Source organism: Atheta coriaria, unplaced genomic scaffold (assembly GCF_025399875.1).
Source record: "Atheta coriaria isolate IRGN ID8LTWV9N9 unplaced genomic scaffold, Caltech_Dcor_3.1 hic_scaffold_9_pilon, whole genome shotgun sequence".
In the NCBI taxonomy this organism is placed as follows: domain Eukaryota; kingdom Metazoa; phylum Arthropoda; class Insecta; order Coleoptera; family Staphylinidae; genus Dalotia; species Dalotia coriaria.
In genome coordinates, this window is record NW_027045451.1 from 11,467,472 (window position 1) to 11,494,040 (window position 26,569).

Consider the following 26,569-nt stretch of genomic DNA (forward strand, 5'->3'; position numbering starts at 1 on the left):
GCAAAATGTGGGCGTTGTTTTTGCTGATTTTTGTTTCTCAAGGATTTTACCAAGTATTAGGGAAGACACAATTACTGTTTGCAAATGTAACTGGAACTGGACGAAATGCAAGGGTAGAAGCAGAGTGTTTCAATGATAATTACAATGACGCCATTGCATGGATCACATCACCACAGAACAATAACATTTTGGCAATGTTAGGTATTTAATCATTTGAATTATTTGACGTAAAAAAATAAATGTAAATTTGTAGACAATGATTTAAGTTCTATTGACTTTAATTGGGATAAGGCCGGATGGGCTTCTGATTTTGCCTATAAAGGAATGTTTGGGCCAATCATGGATTACTCATGGGAAAGTAATACTCTTTCAGTTAATACTATTTTATATAGAATTAATTTTTAATATTTACATAGCATTCCCAATTATTAAAACACATGGAGCCGAACCAAGAAAAAACAAATACAATTTTGAAAAACTAGACCCAATAAAAATATTTAACCAATTTGAATTAAATTTTTCATTTTTGGGAAAATCAAATGCACAAATTTATATGTGCACAGGTACGCAAGTGCAAAAAAGTGCTTGCTTCACTTTTATTTTAGGCGGTTGGGAAGGAAAGGGGAGTATTTTAAGACGATGCAAAAATGGTACATCACCAATTATCTCAACTGATAAATTGGATGGATGTGAAAATGTTGTTGAGAAAGTATTAACGTTGTAATTTACATATGGCCAAATTTATACCAAAATATTTTTAGAAAGTACATGGGTCACTCTTCTCAGAAGACAATTGGAGCCACATATCAATAAGATATTCTAATAAACAATTGCTAGTGATTGTTGATGACAATTCATTAATGTTATACATTGCAGCGAATAACTGCGAATTTAATCAGTATTCAAGATTGTTCATTCACTCATATAACGAGACCGCTTTATGGAAATATCATAATTGTATAAAATCACAATTAGTGATTAAAATGCTTAAACTAAATGTATTATTTTAGATTTATACCAAGAAGCTCGAAATATTCAAAATGGGTATATAGATAGCAATTGGTTTCATGTAAGTTCTGGTCAACTATTCATTTCGTTCTTTGCCAACTTTGAGAAAGAAACGACTATATCACTATATGGCTATAGTGACAATGACATACCTAAGCAAATTAAAACTTTCAATTATGAGGGTGATAAAAACCTGCAATGGAATTACAAGACATTCAATAGTTCAGAAGTAGAAAACAATACATACATATTGCGTATATATGTGGATGAAGAAAATATCATAGCAATTCGAAACGTAATATATCATGTAAATTGCAGAATAAATAAACGTAATCACTTCCATTCATCAATATTGTCATTCGATGGTTTGCCGTACAAAACTAAGTGTACATCTCTTCGAGAAAAAAGCGCACAACTTGCATTGAGGCAAGCAAGTAACCGTAGCGACACTGAGAAACAGAACTCTTTATGTACTACTTTTTATAATAATACAGTTTGCAAACACCGAATAATATGCAATGAAAAATTCTGTTATTGCTCAATGGGATTCAATGGAATTTATTGTGAAAGTGGTAAACAAAATGTATTTCCCATCATTTCTAATACATCTAGAACAATATGTTGCAGCCTGTAACCCGGGAACTTATGGATTCAATTGTGAATCTAAATGTGGAGAATGCAAATATTCGACCAATTGTAATACTATATCTGGAGAGTGCCCCAACGGATGCAAAGACAATTATATTGGACCAAATTGCAAACAAAGAGATTTGCCAGTTTTAAATGACATTGCAGGAATTCAAACTGAATGTATCTCGGATTGTGCAATAACAATTTTTGACAATAATCTAAATTATGATGGTGTTCAACAACCAAAATATTATTATACACAATTAACACATCCGAATAGAATAAGAACAGAAGGAGAAGTGACATCAATTAAAAGCCATATTATTAAATTCACAAATCTATTAAAAGACCACAAATATACTTATCAAATAGTACTTTGTGTCAATAATAACAAACGGGAATGTTATGGAAAAAATATCAAAACATTTGAATTTGAGACAAAATGTGAAGGTAACTTAATAAATTGAAATTATAAACAAATAAAATAATCGCATTTTCAGAAATTTCACAGGATCAAATTATAATTAAAAGTGTTCCTGTACTCACCACTGTTACAGTCACTGATTACAATTCTGAAATTCAGTGTGACTTAAGCCAATATCGTTGGTCGTTGATTGAAACATCCAGAAACAAAGAGATACGCTCAGGATCATTAGATGTAAATATATATTGCAATGCATTAAACCTGTTCACAAATTATTCACTGCAACTGACGAGAAACAACAGAATAACGAATAACATTTCATTTACTACGGACGAATCTAGTGCGTATATTAATATTATACTATAAAATTTTAATTTTGTATTAATTGTTGTTCTAGTTCCAAATGCTGTTAAAAATATCAAGAGAGAGTCAAAATCATCAAATACACTAACATTAATATGGGATGAACCATTTCCAGTTGTTGGCATTATCACCAATTATCTCGTAGAATGGAAGGTGGGTTTTGAAATTATTATCTCAATTTCTTTATTTAACAAATTAAAACTTTAGTTTATGGACAAAAGGGATTGTTCAATCGATAATAAATCACAGGATATTCAATCTAGAAATGTGACAGAACCAAGAATAAAATTATGTAATCTACAATTTTATTCAGAATATCACATTTCAATTTATGCATTTACTAAAAAAGGAAGAGGTCACCTTGCAAATATTATCGGACAAACTGAAGCGAAAGATGGAATTGAACTGAAAGCATACAAGTACAATGTGTATCCTGCCGAGAACGCTGTAACAATATCACTGGTTATTGACTGTATTAATTGGAATGGTCCTGTTTCTCTATATATAACTGCAACCTGCAAAAGCGAGTGGTGTGATGGAAAAGTGACAAATGGTTCTAAGTTGATAAAATATAACGATATGAATGCAACAGTTCAAAACCTGCATCCATACACAAATTACTATATTGAAATGTATTTGTTTTTCGACTCTAAGAATGATCATCTTAAATTAAGATCTGCTGATGTCATGACACGGGCTTGTGGTATGAATGGTATTGCAGTTATGTTTTCATCCCCAACTTTGTACAATACTTTCAGCTCCGAATCCGGTTCAATTTGCGGAAGTATATAGTTCAACAGAGAATACTTTATCGATAAGATGGAGTGCACCGTATCCCCCAACTGGGGTACTAGATACATTTTTAATAGAATATGAATATAAGCATTGGATCGGTTGGAGGTCATCTAAAGAAGCTCAATTCAATTCAATTCGTCCATGTAAAATATGGACCAACATGTATTGTACTACTTTGTACAATCTTGATAGACACTTTAAATACGATATATCTATTTATGCACGCAATAAGAATGTTTCTGGTGAGGGTCAGCCAATTGAATTCAGTGGATATACAAGTATTAGTGGTAACTAATATCTATACGCACTCTTATATTTGATAATGATTGTCTATGTTTTAGCACCCCAACCACCATTAAACCTTCAAGCAATTTGGAATGAATCGCATTTCCTTCACTTGCAATGGCAACATCCGAACAAAACAAACGGTCCATTTGTAAGATTTGATGTAAATATTAGAGGACAACGCTTTAAACATCAGGTGTCGGAAAATTTTACATACACAGTAAAAGTAAGTCACAATTAACTCATTGAAATATTCCATATACACAATTACCATTTGCAGACTTATTTCCAATGCAAACCTAAAAACCATCACGCAGCTGTTAGTGTGCAAACAATTAACTCAAAATTTGAATCTAGCCCATTATCTAATACGTTTTCGTGCCCAGTCTTTAAGGCTGCGTTTAAATCCGAACCAGAAACGAGAGATATTGACAATAACACTTTGAGTATTTATATTCCATCAATCGAAAATGCTGAGTTAAATAGCAATTTGTATATTATTCTAATAACTCGTGTGTATAGCAATGAAAGAAATTGTAAAACTGGTAAGGGATTTAAACTGGATGCAGTCATACCAATTCAAGATTATAAGAGTTGCCAGATTATCGGCCACTATGAACAAGTTCAATACAAAGTGATTGAAGAAACAGAAACACACGTCACCTTCAAGGAAGCACCAGATTATAATTTTAAAACAGAAACTTATGAATTAAACATACTAATAGTAAACGAATTTAATGGTCAAATGTCGCATACTTTGTACCAGGTAGCGCGTGACAACGATAACGGCAGATCAAATACTGCCGGCTTTAATTTCTGGTGGTTGATTTTGAGTGTTGCAATTGTTATTATTATTACTGGAGGTTTAGTTTGGAAGCGAGTGTCTGAATGTACCACCGAAAAGAAACTTGGCGAACCGGAATATTCTGAAATACCCATCATAGACAAGCCGCCAACTAGAGCATCTTCACCTGTCTTACCGCCACCTCTTCCAATGCGAGAAATCCAGTCAACCCCAGAAAAAAATAAAAAATTCTCCAAAGTTGTGCCTGTTTCAGACATAGATGACCATATAAGAACTATGATCTTTGATGACGAGTTACTGAATCAACATAAAAAAATCTTGGAATTACCGGAGAATATTAATGGTTACCTTCAACCAAAAACTGCTCCTGATTCAATTGCTGCAAATTACATATCAGTAAGTACTTATAATACCACCAGTTCAATTAGTACTAAATTTAAAATTTATATTCGCGTTTAGAGTCCTCTCTGCTCGAATGCGTACATTATGTGTTTGGCTCCAACATCCGATAATGTTTACCAATTTTGGCGGATGATCGTTGCAGAAAGTGTAAAATACATTATTTTATTTGCTACCCCTATTGATTTAAAAAAGGTATTTACAACAGTTATACCTAATTGTAAATTATGTTCTACCCACATTCGAAATTTGTATTTACAGAAAAACCTTTTTCAATATTGGCCAGATTATCCAGAAAACAAAACAATATCATTCCAAGATATAGAAATATCCACTCAATCAGTAGAGGTAAAGTACACCTATAAGGTGTATAACATGAAAGCGACTAGGGGCACACATACAACACTGTTGCGTATCTTACACTTCACCAATTGGTCAAAACGAGGGATACCTATGAACCCGAATCATCTCACCTCATTCCTTCAATGTCTTGAGACAATTCCGCATTCTTCTAAATATCCTATTTTGGTGCATGACGTTGGAGGGTATGCAAATTGTGCAAGTGTAATAATTCTAGTGGATATCTGTTTGAGGCAAGCTGAGCTTGATGGCCAAGTAGACATTTTTCATCATTTCCAATTGCTTCATTCTCAACGACCTAACATTATGGACAATGTTGAAGATTACTTTTTGGTGCATCTTATTCTAGTCAAGTATCTTGCCACCCCACACTATGCGTACCCTTGCAACACATTCAGTGCTCATTTTCGCAACCTTAACGATGCTGCTTTGTCGGAACAAATGAAAATGATAACAGATTCGATGTGGCAGGAGAGTGTGCTGCGACTTGAAGGATCTGTCCTGTTCTACAACAAAAAGACAAGAATCGAGATCAGGATATAATTCCACATCCGTCATGTTGTGTATTTCTGCGTCCTCTTTATGAGAAAGAATCGTGTTACATCAATGCGATTTTTGTTGATGGTTACCAACAGTCGAAACAGTTTATTGTCACTCAACATCCTCTCACCAACACCGTCGATGATTTTTGGCGAATGATAGTTGATAATAATGTGAAGCTGGTTATATCCCTACAACCAGAATATGATGTAAATTACAGAAGTACAAGTATATTAATAAAGTGTTTAATTTGCTTTTAATTTCAGGTTGAATTTTGGAACAATGGTGGTGACTTCCAAACACCAAATGGAACTTCAATTGAACATCTGAAAATTGTGAAACTACCCGATCTTCACATGCATACTTTGTTTGTAAAACCCAATGGAACACCAATTAAGAAAATAGAAACAAACTTAATAGAAGTTGTAGGATGGAAAGTGGAACAGGCAGTGCCGGTTGATTTACGAGTTTTACTGTCAACTCGACTTCAGATGAAAAGAACGAAATGTGAAGAATTCAGTAGTGTTGTAGTGATGTGCAGGTTAATTAATTACTATAAATTATTTATAATATTACAAAACGTTATAATAATAATAATTTTAGAAATGGTGCATCAGCATGTGGTTTGTATATTGCTGCATGTAATCTCTTGGATAGCATGGAGTCGGAACAAGTGGTCGATGTGTGCACAAGTGTGCGCAATATACGCAATCATCGATCTCAATTTGTTACTGATCAGGTAACCGATAAATCAAAAACAAATTAGACATTGTATTCATTTTGTTCGTGGTTTGTTCCAGAGTCAGTTTCATGCTTTGTATAAAGTAGCATCAATATTCCTTGATGATTTTCGGAAATACTCTAACTTGAAGACATCTATTTCAGCATTCAGAAGAAATACAACCAATAAAAATCTAAGGAAAAAAACAACAATATGAATTTTTACATATATACCACTTGCTTGATATTGTTTGTTAATTAGTTATTAATTTACTTATCTGGTTGTTGGGTTTTGCATTTGAAAAGTGAATACTTCTAATACGCCATTATTAGTTTTGGGAAGTGTAGAAAATAAATTATTACCGCAAGTTTTGTTTAATAGAATTCTTAAACGTTTACCTAAACATTTTGATATTTTTAATTCATTGCCCCTCCGCAATCCATTTTGTTTATAAAAAAACCAGATATAATTAAATCATAATACAGTCAACAGTGTATAATATAGGTTATGATCATCTTATTTTACAACCTCTATAAACTCTACACAAATAAATCCCAAATCAAGCATAACCTAAAAATATTTACCCACAAAGAAACTTTAATACAACAAAAACTCAATATTTACATTAACAAACTATAAAATCGTATGTCTTTGTTTGAAATATTCACATATCAAAGCTCCAACAGAAATTCCATATCCAACAATCAACAAAATAAAAGCCCCTTGCATTTTAGCCATGGACAGCTTCACAATCCCTGTGGCAACTCTCCGATACGATCCTCTGAAATCATCAGTTTGCAGAGTCATCGATTTTTCATCCCGGATCCATTTCATAATAAACCCATGCTCCGTCAACTGATTCAACCTCTCATTAAACACCTTTTTGTATGGAGAATTTTTCGCCAGGGCAACTGCATTATAAGTATCCAGAAACTTATCGTTAAACATCATAAGTTTCTCAACATCTGTCTTATTAGGATACGTTGGAATGATAGTCCTTTCCTCAAGAACAACAATTTCTTGACACTCACCATATCTTCCTGTTTTACTCATAACCACATGATTTGCAACTTCTCGAGTCTCCTTAGAACTGGAAGTATTTAACAGGCCTAAAACATAAGGATCTCTGATACAGCAAGGAATATTAGCTTCAACCAAATCAGACATGGTTTCAATCGGTTTAGACATTCGTGGAATCAATCCATTTGATGATAATCGAGCAGAATACGAAGTGGTAAGGATGATGGATGTGATAGTCCATAATAACATTAAGAATCTTATGATTGTCCATGGTGAAGAAAACGTTGTGGGTGACATTGACAAACCACTTATTATAACAATAAAAAATTATAGTTACTTGCACTGTTCAGTAACCATTTGTTGATTATTTGTAGTATTATAGAATATATACAGACTAGGAGGATTAAGCATATCCAAACTGTAGAAGAGAGTGTGTGATATACATAAGTCAGTGAAGATATCACTCTCGGTCGTGGAACTAAAAATGTCATGGAAACCGAAGCATATTGAACGGTAACGTCTGCTCCTGTTTCCAGGATGTGAGACATCCAATGACCAGTTGCTGATATGTCTGCGGTGTTATTAGCCAGGGCTATTAGTTCTTCTGTCCATGTAGTGTATTCTACGTAGGTTAAAGTCATTTGTTTTGTGATGTATGTTAAGATTTTTGATTCAAATCCTTGCATGTTTTGGTTTTTCATGTAGATGTACGGGGTGTAGTTGAACCATAAAGCTATTAGAGGTTTTCTATCCCAAGTAATATTTTCTGTTTTATTTTTTCTATGTCTGTTATTTGATGTTTGATATGTTGAATGCTTTTTTTGTTGATAGACTTTCATTTTTGTAATGTAAACATTAATTAATTGAATAAATCTTTTAAAACAAATTTCTTTTAATTGCAGAATATTAAATTTTTCTGGATATACAGAAATCAGTGTTGTATGAGGTTTTAAAAATAAAATATTTTTATTTATTTGTTGTATATCTTCTTGTTTTTCAAATATTATTACATAACTACTTGGGGAGCAATATGTTTCATTATCTATATTCTTCAGACTATAAAATAAAGATGAATTGAATGTAATGAAAGCGTTTTGTGTTGTTATGTTTTTCATTATAGAATTTGAGATAATATACTCATTCTCATCACTGATTAAATACACGCAGGATTCTCTCTTTACAATATTATCTAACTCAATTTTTTTTCCATGAATGTTAATGTTAATATTAATAAAAATGAGATATAAAAGTTGAATAAGTTTTGTTCTGTGGTTTGCCATGTTGCCGTTGTGTGACTGAATTGTTATGGTTAATAATGAGATACTAATTCCCGTCATAAGCGTGTTCCTGTCAACATTGTTATTGGATTTGATTGTTTTTTCTTGTTTACATGAACCTGTTTTATATTTACGGGAAATAGAAGTGATTAATTACAATTGTTGATTTTGCCGAGGTGTAATGTAGGTAATAATATATTTTTCTAGGTGCTATTGTTCTATTAATAATTTGTTAATAAGATCGAATGTAATGAATTTAATGTAAATTTTATTTGTGTTAGAAAATTTATTTCAACACAATTTTGAGAAGTTTTGGGTATTAGGATCGCAGAATGTTTCAGGAGGTTGAAATATTTTCAGATGTTTTCGCGCTATTTTTGTCTTTACAATAAAAAATTTAATTTAATAACAAAAGTTGGGTAAATTTTTGATGTTTTGAGCATCTTAGGGTGTTAAATTGTATATTATTCCTAAGAATTGCATTAATGTATAATATTATTATCCAAATATTTTTAATTTCCAGTGTTTAGTAATAATACAACATTGTTTTAATTTGTTTAAAGATATAATAATAAATAGCGCCATCTTCTGGTGGTGAACAAAATTTGAATTGATTGATATACATCTATAGAGGGCAATACAATGTCTGATTTTAGTATTATATTTTCAACGATTTTGTCTGAAAGAACATTGTTTAGAAAATATCTTGCTTCCAAGCTATTGTATATTAAAACTAATATTATTTATCATTAATATTGTCTATATTCTCTATATTCTAGTTTAGTATAATTATTAAGTTTGTAACGTGGTTCTTATATGCGCTGGCAATATCGCGCACCAACTTCACAACACGACACTTTCCTGTCAACACAATTTTATACATGTTGTTCCTCCGCGAACGTTTCTAACATATTTTCAAGCAATTTATATGAATTTGTATAAACCCTAGCACTTTTACCCGCAAAACAAGCATAATGGTATTATTAGAAAACGACGCAGTAAGTATACCGCTCGAAACCACCTCAAAACGCATCAAACATCATTCTAACCTCTGACATGTGCAGTTTCTTACAGAGTTAACAAAAATGTTTCAAAAGTCGAGAACTACTGGATCAGTAAGCATGACGTTCAAAAGACGTAAGTATATCACACTATTCTACTAATTAATCAGTGAATTCATATATTTGCAATGTTATATAGATGATGGACACAATAAACCAACCCCTCGAGCTGGCAGACCTCCATTACCCGAACCAACAGAGTACATGTGTCTTATAAGAGCAAAATCAAGAACAAAGAAGATTGCCACAGTGGTGCACCAGCGAGATATCAATAAATTTCAAGTAGCTTATAGTAGTTTGTTAAAGGGCAACCTTGATGGTCTAAAAAAATTAAAGAAGCCCAAGACAAAAACCAAGGCAGAATAACAAGTATTTTATTAAAGTTTTGAATGAAATGTTTTAAGTTTCTATTGACAAACATCCGACAGACTATGTTGGGTGTTCAGAAATAAGATTTTTATTATACTGGTTTAATACACATGTTGGGTAAGAACATAAGGCGGCGATTCGGTTTAGTTATTAAGTATTATTAAATGCTGTACACTTTTGGTTCACTGTCGAAATATTTGCACTTGGCCCAGAAGTCATTGACATTGCCCTCCATTAGAATACAGTCATTGGCACAGTCCACCAAGTTGCCTTTGCTGTAGCACTGATAACAGTTGAAAATGCATTCATCTGTTGAGTCAACCGGCACCATTTCTATTTCAGAAATGAGCAGCATGCACAAAATGCTTGTGAAGACAATTACTTTTGTTCCAACTAAAACATAAACAACATAAGATTGTAATCATCACAAATACAGACAGAAAAAGGTTTTGTTTCAACTTTGTACTCATTGAATTCATTTTTGTAAATAAATTTCAATTTATATGAGAAGATGGAAACTTGCTAAATACTATGCTGTGATCAATCGAAGTTTTGATGCGGACATCAAAATCTGGTTGACAGAATTGTGCCGAGTGGATTTTAATCTGATTTTTCGCCGAAACTCGATTTGCTTGACATGCGTTCAATAAAAAACAACTACAAAACCTAGATATCTTTGGTTTTGCAGCAGGAAAGTGCTTAATGCGGGTAATTTTCGCCTGAGTCAAGTTGTCAAGTGGAATCAATCATCCGCGCAGACAATAGTTTCGAATACAATACAAGCGCGCTTGTTTTCACGCGTCAACGCTAAGTGACCACACCTAGCGTTGCCTGTCCGCGGCGTATACGTACCCATGATGATTTTTTTATATTCGGCAGGTGGCGAGATCTTCGTGGCACTCGGCGAATCAACAGGACAGCGAGCGACGGAGAAGCGCGCTTTTATGCGTCGGTGTTGGAGCACCTGCTCGATTGCCACGGTGCTTTGCGTGGCTCTAAATCATAATGTGTGGCTGGCGAATGAAATTACATCACTTTCGGCAATCAATAAACGATTAGGCACTGAGAGAGATCATCGCGATGACCATCGAGAAATAATTAAAACCAGAGGGAGGATTATTGTATTGGGAGATTATTTTTCATGCGATGAACGTCCATTAAGCTTTTATTAATAATTACCCAGTTGCTGTTTACATGATTTCCTAGAAATACTTTTTATTTATCTGTGGTTGTAATTAATGTCGGAAGATATCAAAAAGTATCGATTTCTGAGGCACCACCGAACAGGAAGTGGTTGCTAGGCGTCGATTTTAATTGTTTATCCGACACGTCGAGGCGTTAGGCGTGGAAATGCGTTCACGAGGACTAAATTCATGCATTACAGTTGGTAGTACTTAGCGCGCCACCGGGAGCGGTGATGGCCGAATCCGGCGGACGGCGTAAAAACCGCCGGGATCGCCGACTCAGTAAACACCGGCACGAACAAAGTGGCGCGGACGCGGCGGCCGAAAATTTTCAATTGTGTTGCGAGCCAGACAATGCGCGCCGCACCAGTGGCGGGGAAGTCGCAACGGCCGCCGGTGGCACGGCAAACGGAAACGCTGCGCCATTGGAGGAACGAGGCCGTTACGACGAAGACGCGCGGATGATATTTTTGTGTAATTATGTAACAAAGAGCATGAAAATAAAACCCGACAAGTGGGCGCGCATGCTGCAGACGGACGAATACAATGTAAAATTTTATTATCTGCGTGAATATTTTGTTTATTTTGTTTTGTTTTTAATTCAAAATGTATTCCAGCGTAACGTTGTCGACTTTTTGGAAAAGGACGCCCATCAGGCGTTGTTTATCACAATCAATTTTAATGGCACGTTGATTGTGGACACGATTTTAGCCGGAGTGCTTTCAATTCAGGGCGCAAAAAATTGTTATTTTGTCAAGCGCTCACCGGGAGTGGTCCACAAACTTTTCCCCGCCGAGAGTTTGATTTTCGGTGATCTATCCAACGAACTCACCAATACATTAGTCGCCCTCAACGAAGAAGTGCTCTTTCCTTTGATCAAAACTCAAATTGAGGCGAAGCAATGGCCGCCGATTATGCAGGAAAACGTTGACAAACAACTAAACGAATTTAATTCAGCATTATATCAGGTATATTACAAAACAAACATAAATTTTGATAATGACACAATTAATTTCGACAGATGAAAGGCTCCTTAGACGGAATAACACTGCTTCCACTGCCACACGAGGTGAATTCAATCAAGGAATCCGCCGAGCGTTTCCAACGCAATGAAATATTGGAAGATGATGTGGCATTAAAGGCGCTCATCGACTCCTACATCGCCAAATGGTGTACAATCATAACAAACATCCTCAAAGCCAGCCCTCAATCGCTGTTCGAAAATAATCAATATCCGGGCCCGATGCAAGAGTTGTGCTTTTGGGCACGCCGTGTAGACAACCTGAACAACATCTATAGGCAACTCAAAATGCACGACGCCATTGAATTGCTAGCCTATGCAGAATTATGGCACTCTGCGTACCTGGAGGAATTCCACAACACATTTAAATTATTAGTGAGCGGTATCCTAGAGGCGAAAGAAATCGCGTATTTTATGACAGGTCTCAAGGATCATTTTGCAAAGTTTGACGAGTTGAGCATTATTGATTTATTACCGCACATTGGACCGCTGGTGCATTGCATCGGCTTATTGTGGCGAGAGTGTAAATATTACAGGAGCAACGAACGTGTTGGTGGATTGTTTCAGGAAGTCGCCAATTCTTTAATACAAGCCGCCATTAGGACATTAAATCCGTATACGTTGTTTATGGGCGATGTGGAGGAAACTATACAGAAAATTGAGCAATCTTCAGTTGCTATTGAGTTGTTCTTGAAAGTTTATGAAATTGTCAAGGATAAAATCGCTCGGGAAATGGCCGCCTGGCAATATTCAACTGCTTCTTTATTTACAAGATTATTTCACTTTCAGGAACGTTTAAAATTAGTAGAAAATCTTATCAAAACATCTTTAATTTTTAATAAATTAGAAAAAATTGAGTTGGGAGGCAGCAAAGGTGGAGTTTTAACAAAAAATATCGTACAGATTCATGACGAGTTTCTAACTAAATATCTAAGCTTCCAAAATGTGCAGTACAACGTCCTGGATCTTGATGATACTGCAATTTATCGTGATTACAATAGTTTTGTTGAATCCTGCAATGATTTTGACAATCGACTTGCAACCATCTTTGTATGCGCGTTCGCCGAATGCCCAAATCTGGAAGCCTGCTACAAGTTCGTGCAAGTTCTAGGCGTGTTCGCCGAACGCGAGGTAATCCAGACTCAACTCCGACCTCATTACAAAAAGATGATACTGATGCTCGAGGACGAGCTGAACGTCGTCCGTAGCTTATACGCAACAACGGCAAAACAAACGGACGAGGATTATAACCGGTTGAATTATCCACGCTGGCTGCGTCAATTACGACGCAGGACAGAGAAGCATTTGAGGGATTTCAGAGAAGTGGCTAATGAAGAGACTGACACTCCGATGGCGGAGGAATTAATCCGCGGCGGCGAGGCACTGGTGCGCATGTTAATTGCGGACGAAACAGACGCCGTTAACAAGTGGTTGCTGGCGATTCCTGCGATCGTCGAGAAGAGTGTTCGGAATTCGATACTCGCGAACGCCGAGCAGGGGTGGATCGTTAATGTCGACGCTGGTTTTCGGCGGCTTTTGAAAGAGTTGAAGCACGCGCAAGATTTTGAGTGTTTGGATCGACTCGGTGAGGAAGCGCGCGTGATTTATGAACGTTATGATGAATTGACGCGCACTTTGCAAGTTTTAAGCGAGTGCGTCCAGTGTTATAATCATATTCGGAAAGTTGTCAGTGCGCAGGAGATTGAGATTATTAGCGAAGAATTGAGAACAATTGAGGCGGATTTTACCAGGGCCGGAAGTGCATTAACATGGGAGACTAACAGTAATAATATTAATCATTTTAATCACAAACTATTCATTAAAAACTAAAAATGATTTTTTTTACAGATTTAGATGAAGTTAAAAAAGTGCATGCAATGGTTAAAATATTATACGATCGTAAGATATCAGTAGATAAATATATAAAAAGTTTTGAAAAGTCTTTGGAAAATGCAACGCTAAAAAGTATTTTCGGCCGGAATGATCCAAAAAGTTCGGAGATTCTTTCACTTTTCAATCGCGACGAAGAAGTCAACAAACGTTATAAGACCATTGAATCGCTCAGCAAAGAACTTGACATGATGTTGAAGACAAATTTTGTTCTGCTTTATAACATCCCCTGCCGACGTCGAACATTGAGGTGAGTGCTGAGTTGATATTTTTAAAAGTAAGTCTTTCTTTAAAAAGCAACCAGTAGGAGTTGGGAAAAAGAACTGGGACAAAACACATCATTTATTCTCAGTTATCCGGCGACTTGCAAAAAAGACACTATTAATTATAATGACAGATGTGACTCCGTGAAGTTTTCTGAACAATTATTCATTTCCACAATCATGACTCAAACAAATCATGACTCAAAAATCAGTTTTTTTTAATTAATACAATTATTCTATTCCAGAAAATGGATGAAGTGCACGTGAAGCGTACAAAGTTTAAATCGGAATTATCGCTTGTGAAGTTTGAGAATTACAACGCTTTTCGCGGTTTTTATGATCAAGTGTACGCGGAGCGTGCGATGCGCGATGAAAAGTGGCTCGCGTATCTGCAAAACTTCCACAAACGAATATCGGCGATCTTTTTGGACGCGACGCGATTGAATTTGAGCTTCTTCATTTACGAAATGGATATCACCACGAATGCTAATCCGCTCTTTTGCATAACAATCGATTTCCACGACGGGCAAATTGAAGGATTGCCATCTTTGCGCGAAAACGCGCCCGACAACTTCCTCGCATGCGTTGAAAAAATCCTCACGGAAATCTACTCGATGACGAATAAATTAACTGATGACACGTGTAGTAACACGATTTGCGCCGACGGCGAAGTTCAAAAAATGAGCAATGTGATTCGATCGCGATGCAAGTCTATGAACGCGCACATCCTTGAATATCTGACACACTTCAATGACTACAAATGCCTTTGGCTGGCGGATCGCGAGGAGCACTTGAAACATTTTCTGAAATACGCGCGCATCATTACCGTCGAGGATTGGCCGCAATTGAACGTAAACGGTGAGATGCAGACGCATACACCGACTCTGGAGTTGTTCAAGGAGCAAATTTCCTACTTCGAGACGCTGCTCGCAAAGGTCGACGGGTTTGACGACACGCGCGTGCTCCACGGCTGGATGCTGCTCGACACGCGCCCGCTGAAGCAATCGCTGATGAACGCGATAAATAAATGGGCGCATGTTTTCAAGCAGCATCTGCACGACTGCGTGATCAACGGCATTGCAGAATTAGAGCAGTTTATCCACACAGCGGTCGAGCTCATCGCTCAGCCGGTGGTCGTCGACGACGCTGATCTACTCATACGTATCATGAGTTGTCTATCGAAGATCAAAGAACGCCAGCTGATCACAGACAATATGTTCCAGCCGCTGCGCATGATTATCGATCTGCTCACTTATTACGACGTTGACTTTCCCGAGGCGGTTTGTGTTCGCCTGCAGGAACTGCCGGAGATGTGGGACAACTGCAAGAAGGTCGCCGCCGTCACGAAACAGATCATGGCGCCGTTGCAGGCGAGTCAAGTGAATTCAATTCGTAAGAATCTATCACTTTTCGATCTGCGCCAGGCGATGTATAGAGAGCACTTTAAGGAACTGCGGATATTTTATTATGATTGCGAGGAGTTGTATAAGCAACTGGACAAATGCCATGCGGAGTTGAATGCGTTGGAAGCCGGCGTGGATAAGTTGCGAGAGCAGGGAAGGTTATTCGAATTGCAGATTCCTGAGTTCAAGCATGTGGCGGCGACGAGGAGAGAATTGCGGTTGTTGAAAGAGCTGTGGGACTATGTCGTCATGTGTAACTCGTGGATAGATGAATGGAAACACACGCCGTGGAAACGCATTGATGTAGAGGCCATGGACATGGACTGCAAGAAATTCGGGAAGGATCTACGCGCGATGGATAAGGAACTTAGGACCTGGGATGTTTATCTTCAAATGGAAGCGAATCTGAAGAATATGTTAACCTCATTGAGAGCTGTCACTGAGTTACAGAATCCTTCCATTCGGGAAAGACATTGGAATCAACTTATGAAAACTATTAAGGTACCAAAATTCTAACCTCAAAAATAAAAAACTTAAAAAACTTCTTTTGATAGACCCCTGGGTTGAACCAATCTTATTATACAGTAAGTAATCATAACATTTAGAAATAAAACTCATCATTCATCATTCGCAATCATTTATTTCATCATTTTCCCATTTTTCTTTGTAAAAAAATCAAAAAATCAAAATTTTACCAGGTTAAGTTTGTTATGGACCCTACAACCACCTTGAATGACCTCTTAGCTCTACGTCTACATGAATACGAAGACGAAGTCCGAAACATTGTAGACAAATCAATCAAAGAAGTTACAATGGAAAAAACAATCCGTGACCTGGAAGAAACCTGGTCCACGAAAAACTTTGACTTTGAGGTCCATGACCGAACTCAAATCGATATCCTCCTCATCCCCGAAGAACTAATTGAAATTCTGGAAGATCATCAAGTGCAGTTACAGAATATGCTCAGTTCTAAGTTTATCGAATTCTTTTACAACGAAATTACTGACTGGCAGAAGAAATTATCGAACATCGATCAAGTGATAGCTGTCTTTCTCGACGTGCAACGCAAATGGGGTTACTTGGAATCAATTTTCATCGGTTCAGAGGACATACGCAGCCAATTGTCGGCCGATTCACTGCGTTTCGACGACATCGACGCAAAATTCAAACGCATTCTGCGACGCATGCATAATCAACCCAACATATTACGCGCGACGAACACGCCGGGATTCTACGAGCAGCTGGAACGTCTTCTTGCTGATCTGATTCAGTGCGAGAAAGCGCTGAATGATTATTTGGAGACGAAGCGGCTGGCGTTCCCGAGATTCTATTTCTTATCATCGGCCGACTTGCTTGACATTCTAAGTAATGGCAATCATCCGGATTTGATTCAGCGGCATTTAACCAAGCTGTTCGATTCATTAGCGAAATTGAGTTTCTCTCAGGCGGGGGGGAATAGTGATAAACGTGCGACGGCCATGTTTTCGAAGGAGAATGAGGAAAGGGTTGATTTTCATTCTGTTTGTGTTTGTGCGGGAAAAGTTGAGATTTGGTTAGGATCACTCATAGACACCATGCGCATAACCTTAAAAAACTTATTCAAAGAAGGTGTTAGGACATATGAAGAACGCACAAGAGAAACATGGATCTATGAATATCCCGCACAAGTCGCCCTTGTTTGTATCCAAATCTGGTGGTCAACCGAAACCAATATTGCTTTCAGTAAACTCGAAGAAGGTTATGAAAACGCGTTGAAAGATTACAACAAGAAACAAATCAGTCAATTGAATACACTAATTTCACATTTATTGGGAGAGTTGGATCCTGGTGACCGACAGAAGATTATGACCATTTGTACGATAGATGTACACTCCCGGGACGTGATTAATAAGTTGATAGCGATGAAAGTTGAGAACGCTCAGGCATTCCAGTGGCAAAGTCAATTGCGCCATCATTGGGACTTGTATCTGGAGGACTGCGGCGGAAATATATGCGACGCGCAGATCCGATATCAGTACGAATACTTGGGCAACACTCCGAGGTTGGTGATCACCCCTCTCACCGATCGCTGCTACATAACTCTCACGCAGAGTTTGCATTTGGTGATGGGTGGTGCGCCTGCTGGTCCGGCGGGTACAGGTAAGACGGAGACGACGAAAGATCTCGGCAAGGCGTTGGGAATTATGGTTTACGTATTCAATTGTTCGGAGCAAATGGATTACAAATCGGTCGGCAATATTTATAAAGGATTAGTGCAGACTGGCACGTGGGGTTGCTTCGATGAGTTTAATCGAATATCGGTCGAAGTGCTCTCCGTCGTCGCTGTTCAAGTGAAAACGATTCAGGACGCGATCAAACACCGCGACGTGCGCTTCTGGTTCCTCGAGGAAGAAATTCAACTCGTCGATACTGTAAGCGTGGAATTTTCGTTGTGAATGTTTTAAAACAATTTTATTTACAGGTTGGTATTTTCATCACGATGAATCCTGGGTATGCGGGTCGCACGGAATTACCCGAGAATTTAAAAGCGTTGTTTCGGCCCTGTGCGATGGTTGTGCCTGACTTTGAGCTAATATGCGAGATAATGTTGGTGGCCGAAGGTTTTCAAGACGCGCGCGTCCTGGCGCGTAAATTTATCACTTTGTACACGCTGTGTAGAGAACTGCTGAGCAAGCAGGACCACTACGATTGGGGCCTGCGTGCAATCAAATCGGTGCTCGTCGTCGCCGGCGCGCTGAAAAGGGGCGACCGACAAAGACCCGAAGATCAAGTGCTAATGAGAGCGCTGCGCGATTTTAACATACCGAAAATCATCACCGACGACGTGCCCATATTCATGGGCCTGATTCGCGACCTCTTTCCGGCGCTCGATGTGCCGCGTAAACGCGATGCCGACTTTGAGAAGTTGGTGAAAAAGTCCAGCGCGGATCTACGCCTGCAAGCCGAGGATGGATTCGTGTTGAAAGTTGTACAACTCGAGGAATTATTCGAAGTTAGACATTCCGTGTTTATTATTGGCTTTGCTGGTACAGGTAAATCCGCCGTGTGGAAGACGTTGTTTAAGACCTATGCGAATCAAAAACGGCGACCGGTGTATAATGATTTGAACCCCAAGGCGGTGACGAACGACGAACTATTTGGTGTGATTAATCCGTCGACGCGCGAGTGGCGAGACGGGTTGTTTTCGGCGATTATGCGCGAACAAGTGAATCTAGCCGGGAATTCACCCAGGTGGATAGTGCTCGATGGTGACATTGATCCCATGTGGATCGAATCGCTCAACACGCTGATGGATGACAACAAAGTGTTGACTTTGGCGAGCAACGAACGCATTTCCCTAACACCACACATGCGGCTGATTTTCGAAATTGCAAATTTACGTACAGCTACACCAGCGACAGTCTCCCGAGCAGGAATACTCTACATTAACCCTAAAGATCTTGGTTGGAATCCTTATGTTACTTCATGGCTGGACACGAGAGTTAATCCAACGGAACGCACACTTTTATCCTCGATGTTTGATAAATATGTGCCGTCTTGCATGGAAGTGCTCGAGGTGAAATTTAAGAAAATCACGCCACTTGTTGATGTCACGCATTTATCTATGCTCTGTCACTTATTGGATTGCTTTCTCACTCCGGAGAACGTACCGCTGGATTGTCCGCGCGAGTGGTACGAGATTTATTTCGTTTTTTGCGTCGTGTGGGCGTTTGGCTCGTCATTATTCCAGGATCAAGTCGACTGGCGGGCGGAATTCAGCAAATGGTTCACTCACGAATACAAAGCCGTACGATTTCCGCACAACGGATGCGTTTTTGATTATTACGTCGACGACAAAACGAAACTTTTTGCGCCCTGGTCGAATCTCATCGATAAATTCGAACTAAACGCAGAAATTCCGCTTCAGGTTACTTTGGTTGACACGATGGAAACACGCCGCATACGATTTTTCCTTGATCATTTAATGAAGAAGAAAATTCCTTGTATGTTAATCGGTCCTTCCGGTTGTGGGAAAAGTGTCTTGATAGCGAAAAAACTTGCGTCGCTACCTGAACAATATCAAGTCACAAATGTTCCGTTTAATTTTTATACAACTTCGGAAATGTTACAGAAAATTTTAGAGAAACCACTTGAAAAAAAAGCGGGACGCGTGTATGGTCCACCCGGAAATAAACAAATGGTGTATTTTATTGATGATATGAATATGCCCGAAGTAGATAAATACTTTACCGTCCAACCGCACACTTTACTTCGGCAGCATATCGATTATCAGCACTGGTACGACAGGCAGAAGTTGTCATTGAAAGAAATCCAGAACGTGCAGTACGTGTCGTGCATGAATCCCACTGCCGGTTCGTTTACCATCGATCCGCGCCTGCAGAGACACTTCTGCGTGTTCTCATTAAACCCACCAGCCGGCGACGCGCTCTTCGCCATCTACGCGACGATTTTAAAACAACATTTGCTCGCGGGGCGTTTTAACGCCGTCGTTAATAAATTATGCGCCAGCATCGTCGAGGCAGCCCTGGCGCTGCATCAGAAAGTTTGCACGAATTTCTTGCCCACCGCTGTCAAGTTCCACTACATATTTAACTTACGAGACTTGTCGAACGTCTTCCAGGGCATGCTCTTTACCACTGCTGACGCTATCGCATGCAATACGGATTTTATCCGGTTGTGGATGCATGAATCCATGCGTGTGTACGGCGATAAAATGGTCAGCTATAAGGACCTCGATGGATTCACCAAGGCGTTGAATGAAATCGCCAAGAAAACCTTCGAGGAGTTTGACGAAGGAAATGTGATGCAGAAACCGTTGATATTTTGTCATTTTGCCGACGGTATTGGCGATCCAAAATATCTACAGATATTCAACTATGAGCGGTTGAACAAATTGCTGTCGGAAGCACAAGCGAGCTACAACGATCTTGTTGCTGCGATGAACCTGGTGCTGTTCGAGGATGCAATGAATCATATTTGTCGCATAAATCGCATCCTGGAAGGCCCGCGCGGCAACCTTCTGCTTATTGGTGTGGGCGGAACTGGAAAACAATCGCTCACGCGGCTGGCAGCTTTCATAGCGTCCCTGGACGTGGCGCAGGTCCAGCTGAAAAAGGGCTACTCCATCAACGATTTAAAGTTGGACATTGCCGGCTTGTATCTGAAAGCTGGGATGAAAAACGTGAGCACTGCGTTTCTGATGACAGACTCACAAGTTGCCGATGAAGAATTTTTGGTTTTGGTTAATTATATGTTAGCATCCGGTGAGATTCCCGACTTGTTGACTGAGGACGAAACAGAGGAGATGGTTGCACTTCTAAAAAGTGAGGTTAAAGCTGCTGGACTATCGGATTCAAGGGAGAACTGTTGGAAGTTCTATGTAGACAAAGTGCGTAAATTAATCAAAGTCGTATTGTGTTTTTCACCGGTTGGTTCAACGCTGCGGATCCGTGCGCGCAAGTTTCCGGCGATTATTAATTGCACCGCCATTAATTGGTTTCACGATTGGCCGAAAGAAGCATTATTGAATGTATCGAGACGCTTCCTCGCTGAAATTAATACGCTGCCCACGGCTTACGTGGGATCGGCTTCGGAATTCATGTCGTTTGTGCACATCATCGTAAACCGGGTCTCGCAAACCTTTTTGTTATGTGAGAAGCGATACAATTACACGACGCCGAAAACATTTCTCGAACAAATCGCGCTGTATGCCAAGTTGTTGTCGAGCAAAACACTTGCGTTGAAACAAAATATCCTCCGGCTTGAGAACGGCTTGATGAAGCTTAAATCAACATCGAGTGAAGTGGATGCGCTTCAAGAGGTATTGGCTGTTCAGGAAGTGGAATTGAGTAGGAAGAATGAAGCCGCTGATAAACTGATTAAAATTTTGAGAGCTGAAAATGAGACAGTCGCTCGAGAGCAAGCGTTGGCCAGTGACGAAGAGGCGAAAGTAAAAATCATCGAGGAAGACGTCGCCATAAAAGCAAAAATGTGCGAGGAGGATTTGCGCAAAGCGGAGCCAGCGCTCGAGGCGGCGATGGAAGCACTGAACACGCTCAATAAAGGCAATTTAACCGAGTTAAAGTCCTTCGGCAGTCCACCTGACGCGGTAGTAAACGTGTGCGCTGCCGTTTTAGTACTCTTCGCCAAACGCGGTAAGATACCCAAAGATCGTAGCTGGAAGGCGTGCAAAATGCTCATGGGTAAAGTGGATCAGTTCCTCAATGATTTGTTGTGTTATGATAAGGAGAACATCCACGCGGACGTTGTAAAAGCCGTCCTGCCGTACGTAAACGACCCAGAATTTGAACCGAACAAGATTCTGACCAAGTCCATTGCGGCTGCAGGTTTATGCGCTTGGGTAATCAATATAATGCGATACTATGATATCTACCTAGTTGTGGAACCCAAGCGTAAAGCTCTACAAAAAGCTGTCTCGGAGTTGAAGTGCGCCAGACAGACGCTGCGGGACCTCAAAGAAAAACTCCAGCAATTGGAGAAACAATTATCGGCACTACGCGGGGAGTACGAGGAGGCGATTGATGCGAAACTAAAGTGTCAGGTGGAGGCGGACACGACGGCCACGATGATTAATCTCGCGCGGCGTCTAATTAATGGTCTCGCTTCGGAGAACCTACGATGGCGAGACTCAGTCGGTCGCTTTAAGGCGTCCATTCACAAGCTACCTGGCGACGTGCTGCTTGTTACCGCATTTGTGTCCTACGTCGGCTGCTTCACGCGGAAATACCGCGCGGAATTGATTAACAAGCACTGGATTCCATATCTCGGTGAGCTGGCACCATCCGTGCCGATGACTGAGGGGTTGGACCCGCTGACATTGTTAACCGACGACGCTGTAATTGCCAACTGGAACAACGAAGGTCTGCCCACCGACCGCATGTCCTCGGAGAATGCGACGATATTGTCGAACACTGCACGATGGCCACTGATGATCGATCCGCAATTACAGGGCATCAAGTGGATTAAGAATCGGTACGCTGATGACCTGGTAGTGATCCGCCTTGGAACCAGGAATTATCTTGACACAATTGAACGATGTGTATCACTAGGTAATATTGTTTTACTAGAAAACATCGGGGAGACAATCGATGGGGTCCTAGACCCAATTCTAAGTCGTGTTTTGGTCAAAAAGGGTAAACTGATCAAAATTGGAGATAAAGAAGTTGATTACGATCCGAGATTCAAACTGATCATTCAAACAAAGTTGAGCAACCCACATTACAAACCCGAGATACAAGCCCAAACTACTTTGATTAACTTTACTGTTACCCGAAGTGGTCTTGAGGAGCAATTATTAGCTGAAGTGGTCAAAGCTGAATGCCCCAACTTGGAAACATCGAAAGCCTTGTTAACCAAACAACAAAATGATTTCAAAATCACTTTGAAGACGTGTGAAGATAACCTGCTTGAAAGATTGTCTTCGGCGACGGGGAATATCCTCGGAGATGTCACACTTGTGACTAACCTAGAAACAACAAAGAGCACAGCTGCGGATATCTCAGTGAAGGCCGCCGAGGCAAAAGTGACATCGGCGAAAATCGATGAGGCGCGCGAGCAATACCGGCCTGCATCAGCGCGGGCCTCTCTACTCTATTTCATCCTCAACGATCTCAATCGTATCAACTCGATCTACCAGTTTTCGTTAAAAGCCTTCACGTCTGTGTTTAAGAAGTCTCTGAGTGTTGCCCGGCCGGGCGATGGTATCAAACAGCGTGTGAACAATCTCCTCGACAGCATCACCTACGGTGTGTGTATGTACACCAGTCGCGGGTTGTTCGAACGCGACAAATTAATCTTCCTCGCCCAAATGACGATACAGATCCTCGTCTATAACAAAGAGATATCCCCCGTGGAGCTGGACTTTTTGCTGCGTTTTCCTGTCACGACGAATCTCACATCTCCGTATGATTTCTTATCGAATGTATTGTGGGGCGGTGTGAAGGCTTTGTCCACGATGGAAGGCTTTCGTGGTTTGGATAAGGACATTGAGCACTCGCTCAAGCGCTGGCGTAAATTCGTCGACAGCGAATGTCCCGAAAAGGACAAGCTCCCCGGGGAGTGGAAAAATAAAAGTGCGTTGCAAAGATTATGTATTATGCGATGTCTACGCCCGGATCGGATGACGTATGCCGTGCGGGCTTTCATTGAGGAGAAGCTCGGAGCTAAGTTTGTTCAGGCGCGAACGATTCCCTTCGAGCAATCCTACGAGGAGACGAGCAACTCCACGCCGATATTATTTATTCTCTCGCCAGGTGTGAATCCTCTATCGGATGTTTCTAGTTTGGGCCAGCGACTGGGGTACACATTCGACAAAGGTAATTTTTGTGCGGTTGCGTTGGGACAGGGCCAGGAGGCGATTGCGGAATCAACTATCGATCGATGTGCCACTTTGGGACATTGGGCGATGTTACAAAATATTCACTTGGTTGAGAAATGGTTACCAACTTTAGAGAAAAAAATTGAACAACAATCAGAGAAATCACATGCGGACTATAGGTTATACATGAGTGCTGACCCTGCGGCGAATGTGTTACCACAGGGTATCCTAGAATCGTCAATTAAAATCACCAACGAGTCCCCAACAGGAATGTTGGCTAATTTACACAAGGCCCTAGATAATTTCAGCCAGGAAAGTTTGGAGATGTGCACGAAAGAAGTGGAATTCCGCGCGATCCTTTTCTCCCTCTGTTACTTCCATGCGGTGGTTGCGGAGCGGAGGAAGTTTGGCCCGCAGGGCTGGAACCGGGACTATCCGTTTAACATCGGCGACCTTACAATAAGCGTTAACGTCCTTTATAATTACTTGGAGAACAATAGCAAAGTGCCGTGGGAGGATCTGAGATACCTGTTCGGTGAAATAATGTACGGCGGGCACATCACTGATGATTGGGATCGCCGCCTTTGCAGGAATTACCTGTTGGAGTATATGCAGCCATTGCTTCTAGATGGGGAGTTGTATTACGCGCCTGGATTTAGAGCTCCGACCAATACTGACTACGCGGGTTATCATCGTTACGTTGATGAGCACTTGCCTCCGGAGTCACCGTACTTGTACGGCTTGCACCCGAATGCGGAAATCGGGTTTCTTACCGGCACATCGGAAGTGATGTTCAAGACTATATTCGAGATGCAGTCGGCGAACTTGGCGATCGCCAGTGGCGTGGGCATGTCACGCGAGGAGAAGGTCCGTTCAACACTGGACGACATATTAGAGAAGCTGCCGGAAGCGTTCAGTATAAAGGAGATGTTGGGGAAGGTGGAAGACCGCACGCCGTACGTCATTGTCTGCCTGCAGGAGTGTGAGCGTATGAATGCGCTCGCCGGAGTTATTCGTACGTCGCTGAAAGAGCTCGGGCTGGGCCTCAAAGGCGAGCTGACCATCACGCCCGACATGGAAATGCTCGAGGGTGAATTGTTTTTGGACAAAGTACCGCACGCCTGGGCCGAGGCGGCTTATCCGAGCTTACTGCCATTAGGTCAATGGTGTGCTGATTTGAATATGCGAATTAAGGAGTTGGAAAATTGGACGAGCGACTTTTCGGTGCCGAGTTCCGTCTGGCTGGGCGGCTTGTTTAATCCGCAATCCTTTCTCACCGCCATCATGCAGCAAATGGCGAGACGGAATGAGTGGCCGTTAGACAAGATGTGTCTGCAGACGGAAGTCACCAGGAAGCAACGCGATGACATCTCCAGTGCACCCAAAGAGGGCGCAAACATACACGGCTTATACATAGAGGGCGCACGCTGGGATATCCAACACGGAGTCATCGCGGACGCCATCTTGAAAGAACTATCACCAATGCTTCCGGTTGTTTATTTGCGGGCCATTACGCAAGATAAGCAGGATTTGCGACATACTTACGAATGCCCTGTGTACAAAACACGCGAGAGAGGATGCACGTATGTGTGGACGTTTAACCTCAAAACTAGAGAAAAACAATCCAAGTGGGTGTTGGCTGGAGTTGCAACGCTACTTCAAGTATAAAAAGTTTATTTAGAAAAATACATGTTGTTATAATGGAGTATAGTCTAGAGATCAGTCAAATGCGCTCTGATTATGTTTTCCGCTTCGACGAGATGCTGAAATCCACGGCGTCGTAACTTTCCGGCGAGTGCGAGGAATGCCCTCACTCTATCACGACCCTCTGCGCGGACGAGTGGGGAAAAGGAAACGTAAAAAGTGAGATCATTGAAGCGATGAAATAAGTTAGTGAGTCACCTGAGTCTTTTATCCGCAGAGCGTGGATGGCCCATCCAATTCCGATACATTTGAACGTCGCTGCTAAGAACGCGCCATTCTTCACGCTGGCGTTGCTTTTGCAGTCACACGCACATATCGGTATTAGGATGTTGAATGTTTCCATGCTGGTTTCGTCAAATGACGATTTATAATTATCCTCCTGCACATTTAATAGAAAAATATTGAGCAAAAAGTTTTTAATTTTATTTTGGTTTAAAATAACTGAAATCTCGTGAGGATTTGAGCATGGAGAGAAATTACATTAAAAATTTGAAATTATAATTTGCATCTTTCATAAAATATTGATTAAAGTATAAATCCGACACAAAGCTCGCGCTGCTCGCGACGCGTGGAATTTAATCCGGTTTATTTTTTATTTTTCGCTCTCCTGCTTCCGAAAATTTTATTTTAAGTCTGTTTTTTCCATCTACAGTGTCGCTGGTTTATTTCGCGATGATCCTCTAGTTGTTAGCGTGTAAAATACGAGAAC

The 26,569-nt window shown here is 40.2% G+C and overlaps 3 protein-coding genes and 1 long non-coding RNA gene across 4 annotated transcripts; 3 read left to right on the plus strand and 1 right to left on the minus strand.

Moving 5' to 3' along the window:
- On the plus strand, nucleotides 1-6,697 carry LOC135799099 (receptor-type tyrosine-protein phosphatase S-like). Its single transcript, XM_065312120.1, is given in 18 exon segments — nucleotides 1-201; nucleotides 254-358; nucleotides 417-709; nucleotides 762-957; nucleotides 1,011-1,580; nucleotides 1,636-2,088; nucleotides 2,139-2,402; nucleotides 2,460-2,578; nucleotides 2,633-3,128; nucleotides 3,184-3,507; nucleotides 3,562-3,731; nucleotides 3,786-4,706; nucleotides 4,770-4,904; nucleotides 4,971-5,594; nucleotides 5,597-5,818; nucleotides 5,876-6,150; nucleotides 6,213-6,348; nucleotides 6,410-6,697. Coding segments are annotated over 18 exon segments (5,637 nt in total). The 5' UTR covers nucleotides 1-5; the 3' UTR covers nucleotides 6,548-6,697.
- A 2,757-nt stretch (nucleotides 6,698-9,454) lies between these two features.
- Srp14 (signal recognition particle 14) lies at nucleotides 9,455-10,567 on the plus strand. Its single transcript, XM_065311504.1, has 3 exons — nucleotides 9,455-9,625; nucleotides 9,692-9,764; nucleotides 9,828-10,567. Exons 1-3 carry the CDS (start codon nucleotides 9,602-9,604, stop codon nucleotides 10,052-10,054), a joined length of 324 nt encoding a protein of 107 aa, XP_065167576.1. The 5' UTR covers nucleotides 9,455-9,601; the 3' UTR covers nucleotides 10,055-10,567.
- On the minus strand, nucleotides 10,046-11,062 carry LOC135798623 (uncharacterized). Its single transcript, XR_010549753.1, has 2 exons — nucleotides 10,910-11,062; nucleotides 10,046-10,450 (listed from the first exon to the last, which is right to left on the minus strand). It is a non-coding gene; the product is annotated as an uncharacterized lncRNA (long non-coding RNA).
- A 412-nt stretch (nucleotides 11,063-11,474) lies between these two features.
- On the plus strand, nucleotides 11,475-26,125 carry LOC135797984 (dynein beta chain, ciliary-like). Its single transcript, XM_065310625.1, has 7 exons — nucleotides 11,475-11,789; nucleotides 11,859-12,209; nucleotides 12,263-14,045; nucleotides 14,111-14,361; nucleotides 14,661-16,319; nucleotides 16,517-18,229; nucleotides 18,280-26,125. Exons 1-7 carry the CDS (start codon nucleotides 11,475-11,477, stop codon nucleotides 25,822-25,824), a joined length of 13,617 nt encoding a protein of 4,538 aa, XP_065166697.1. The 3' UTR covers nucleotides 25,825-26,125.
- The last annotated feature ends 444 nt before the right edge of the window (nucleotides 26,126-26,569 follow it).

Excerpts from the sequence above, each read along its gene's own strand:
- LOC135797984 (XM_065310625.1), top strand. The coding sequence starts at position 11,475 with ATGGCCGAATCCGGCGGACGGCGTAAAAACCGCCGGGATCGCCGACTC. Across the intron at positions 11,790-11,858 it reads TGCAGACGGACGAATACAAT|CGTAACGTTGTCGACTTTTT; the intron begins GTAAAATTTTAT and ends AATGTATTCCAG. Across the intron at positions 18,230-18,279 it reads AAATTCAACTCGTCGATACT|GTTGGTATTTTCATCACGAT; the intron begins GTAAGCGTGGAA and ends TTTTATTTACAG.
- Srp14 (XM_065311504.1), top strand. The coding sequence starts at position 9,602 with ATGGTATTATTAGAAAACGACGCA. Across the intron at positions 9,626-9,691 it reads TATTATTAGAAAACGACGCA|TTTCTTACAGAGTTAACAAA; the intron begins GTAAGTATACCG and ends TGACATGTGCAG. Across the intron at positions 9,765-9,827 it reads AAGCATGACGTTCAAAAGAC|ATGATGGACACAATAAACCA; the intron begins GTAAGTATATCA and ends AATGTTATATAG.